General features: G+C 46.7%; 1 protein-coding gene across 14 annotated transcripts in view; it reads left to right on the top strand.

Annotated features, from left to right (window-relative positions):
* Window positions 1-3238, top strand: part of TANC1 (tetratricopeptide repeat, ankyrin repeat and coiled-coil containing 1) — a 217588-nt gene that overhangs the window by 164993 nt on the left and 49357 nt on the right. For all 14 annotated transcript variants that reach the window (XM_025199957.1, XM_025199959.1, XM_025199954.1 and 11 more), the window contains one exon: window positions 613-844. In XM_025199957.1, coding sequence (XP_025055742.1) covers window positions 613-844 — 232 coding nt within the window. The remainder of the gene's footprint in view (window positions 1-612; window positions 845-3238) is intronic.

Raw genomic sequence — 3238 nt, 5'->3', positions numbered from 1 at the left:
CATGCCTGCACCCCCCCACCGCCTGACCCCCGCTATGCTGCCTGTGCCCCCACCACCTCTGTTCCCTCCCTCCACCCCACCTGCCTTCCACCCTCCTCCATTGCCACTTACCCTTTGTGGCTTCAGCTTGGGCTCTGGTCTGGAGTATATAGTCGCTCTGCCCCCCGCCTGACCACACAGCAGTGGTTATCGCGCTGCTGCCACTGTTGCATGAGCTTGACCTGGAGTGACTGTGTGCTCTCTGCTCAGGCCAGTGTGGGGCTGGAGACCAATCCAGAGCTGTGGAGGGTAAGTGGCAGCAGGAGCAGATGATGGGGGGCAGGCAGCTGCTGCAGCTCTGACCCCAGAATAGGGCCAGAGGTGGAGCTGCAGCAGGCTCCCCCTCTTCCCTCTCCCTCCCCCCATAGTCAAATATTAAGATGAGCAGCTTACTTCCCCATGTTAAATGGGATAGGGAGCTTTGTCTTGGATTCAAATAAATACTGTAGCTTGGGATCACCCAAAGGGAGAGAGAGAAATGTTTTGTCATAACTAGAAGGTGCGTTTTTACAGTACTGTTTACAATAAAGAGGAGCCTGACTTTTTTTCTCTTTTTTTTTCCCCCCCTCCCAGGTCGTTGCCTATCACTATTGCCAAGCTGACAACACGTACACGTGTCTTGTCCCAGAATTTGTCCATAGTATTGCAGCTTTACTTTGCCGGTCACATCAGTTAATGGCATACCGAGATCTTCTAATAAAAGAGCCTCATCTACAAAGCATGCTTAGCCTTAGGTCCTGCGTCCAAGATCCAGTGGCAGCTTTTAAAAGAGGAGTGTTGGAGCCACTTGCAAACCTCAGGAAAGGTATGCCAGGAAACTGAGACTAAACTTTAAACTCCATCATCAGAAAACCCAAGAGTAATCTGACATATATTTTAACCATGTAAGGGAGATGATTAAAGCAGCAGAAGTGACTTCACTAGAGAGAAATTTGTTTTCTTTAATCTTTTTCAGTTGTAATCATCTTGGATGTTATTCGTAATAACAGTAGACAAACCATATTCACATGGAAGGGTTTTGGTTTTAAAATAAAATCCTACAGAACCCATTATTAAAAAGATCTTTAAAAAGCACTATTTTGAAAAATGCTAATGGAATATGCTAAATTATAAATGATAGGATAAATTATAGGTGGGTCTGTTAACTCCACTTATTATTAAGGTTACTGACACTTCCTGTTTGGAAAGATGGTTCTGAGTTGCTTATACTTTTCTAAACTTCAATGATTTTGGGCCCACATTTTCTGTACTAGGCATCTGACTCAAGGTGTTCAGTGTCAGAACTTCCTCCCTCCATTGTTGCCATAAATCTCTGCCCAAATGATATACCCTTTTTTAAGGGTGAGACTCAGGAAAAAGATGTTTTCCCTTGTTAAAGAATTTTGGCAACCTTTTCATTAAAAACTTTAGCCCAAGTTTAAAGCAGGGACTTGAGATTTGGCAAGTTTTTATTTATTTTATTTATTTATTGAGTTTTTATTTATTTATTTTTTAAGCGAATAGTATGCCTTTTCTGGTACTCATAGCCAGGCTGTAAGTTGTTGACATACTGTAGCTGACATAGACTCAGGGGTGAGGTTAATAGACGTCAGCAGCCAAATTCTGTGCAGTCCCAAGTAGACCAAGGTAAAATGGAAGAAGAAGCTGCCCGATTCAAGTGTAGAGGGAGTAAGAACCAGATCTGCTGCAAGGGAGCAGGGAAATAATTTGATTGGGGTATAAAGGGGAAAGGTAGCGAACACACAGACCAGAGATTGGGGGAGGGGAAAACTGGAACTTGGAATTGTAATTAGGGAGAGAGAGGAAGTCTGGGAAATGTATGGGGTAGAGGTTGGGATTTGCTGAGTAAGAAGTGTGACTGAAAACCATTGTGAGGGGGGGTGAACAGAACCCCAAAGAACCAGGGGGCAAGTAAAGGAGAGGCACTGGCTGGGTAAAGACACAGGAAAAAAATGCAAGTTGGTAGGTAGAGTCCAGAGGGAGGAGATAGATTTATTGGTACTATGATGAGTAGTCTGAGTGGAGTCTGGGATCAATGGGGAGAATGGGGCTGAGTTATGGATCTGTGGGTGGGGAAGAGCCGTGCTATAAATTGACCAATAAGGTCTCCAGATTTTGTTATTTTAGACAACTCGTTGCCACAAGGGGAAACGGTGCGTTTCAAGTAAAGGTGATCTACCTGTGTCAGAAAAGTCATGTTACCAATCTGGCAAGTAGTGGATTTTGTAGTGGCTTCTGATGATAGCTGTGCATGATCATACCAATTACATGAGATGGGGTCCAGCATATCTTGAATGAACAAGTATCATTAGAATTTATTTTCTAGCCCTACTGGGGGCTGGAATATTAACCAAAATGTGAATTCATTGCAGCCATCTTGGATTCCAATATGAGGACTACACGCACTACTTGCTAGATTGACAATGACTTCTCTGACATGGGTAGACCACCTGTATCTGAACCGCACTGTGGCTGCTGTTGCCTTTAGGCAACTCTGAATTGCCTGCAGGATGACACTTTTACCTTTCTTTTTTACCCTGCTTTGACTTGGGTCAGGACAGAAAGGATGGAACCAAGTAGATCATACATGGTGGAAATAAGAAGAGTATATGCCTCTAGAGTAGTGGTCTCCAGCCTTTTTAAGGTGAAGATCACTTTTTGAAGGAAAGGGCAACCCAGGATCTACCGCTGCCCCCTGCCCACCCCACCCCCCTGCCCAGCAGGTCAGTGGGGGGGAGGCAAATTAAGGTGTACTGGGGCCCTGGGCAAACACAAAATTAGAGGCCCCTTCCCTCCCCCCCCCCCCCCATGAGAGCTGGGCTGCAGGGTGGGGAGAGGGGCCCCTTCCCCTCCTACTGCTGGTGGGGGAGGCTGGGTGGACCCTGCTGGGCAGGAGGGCCACATGACTGCCTCTTCTCCCTGCCCCCACTATGGCCAAATTTACGCACATACATGCACACACACAGGCACGCACAGACACAGGCGCATGCACTCTACTCTCACTCTCTGCACACGGGCACGCATGCGCGCACGCAGAAAGACACAGACAGACCATCATGCACACAGAAACAGAAAGAGACAGACGTGCACAGAGACACGGACAGACACACATGCAGAGACACAAACAAACAGACACATGCACACTTTCCCCTCACAGGACCTCCCCCCCCCAACTCTTGATCACATGGTGGCAGCCCTC

The sequence above is a fragment of the Alligator sinensis genome, unplaced genomic scaffold (assembly GCF_000455745.1).
Source record: "Alligator sinensis unplaced genomic scaffold, ASM45574v1 scaffold389_1, whole genome shotgun sequence".
NCBI classification, from domain to species: domain Eukaryota; kingdom Metazoa; phylum Chordata; order Crocodylia; family Alligatoridae; genus Alligator; species Alligator sinensis.
This window is presented reverse-complemented; position numbering and strand designations above follow the sequence as displayed.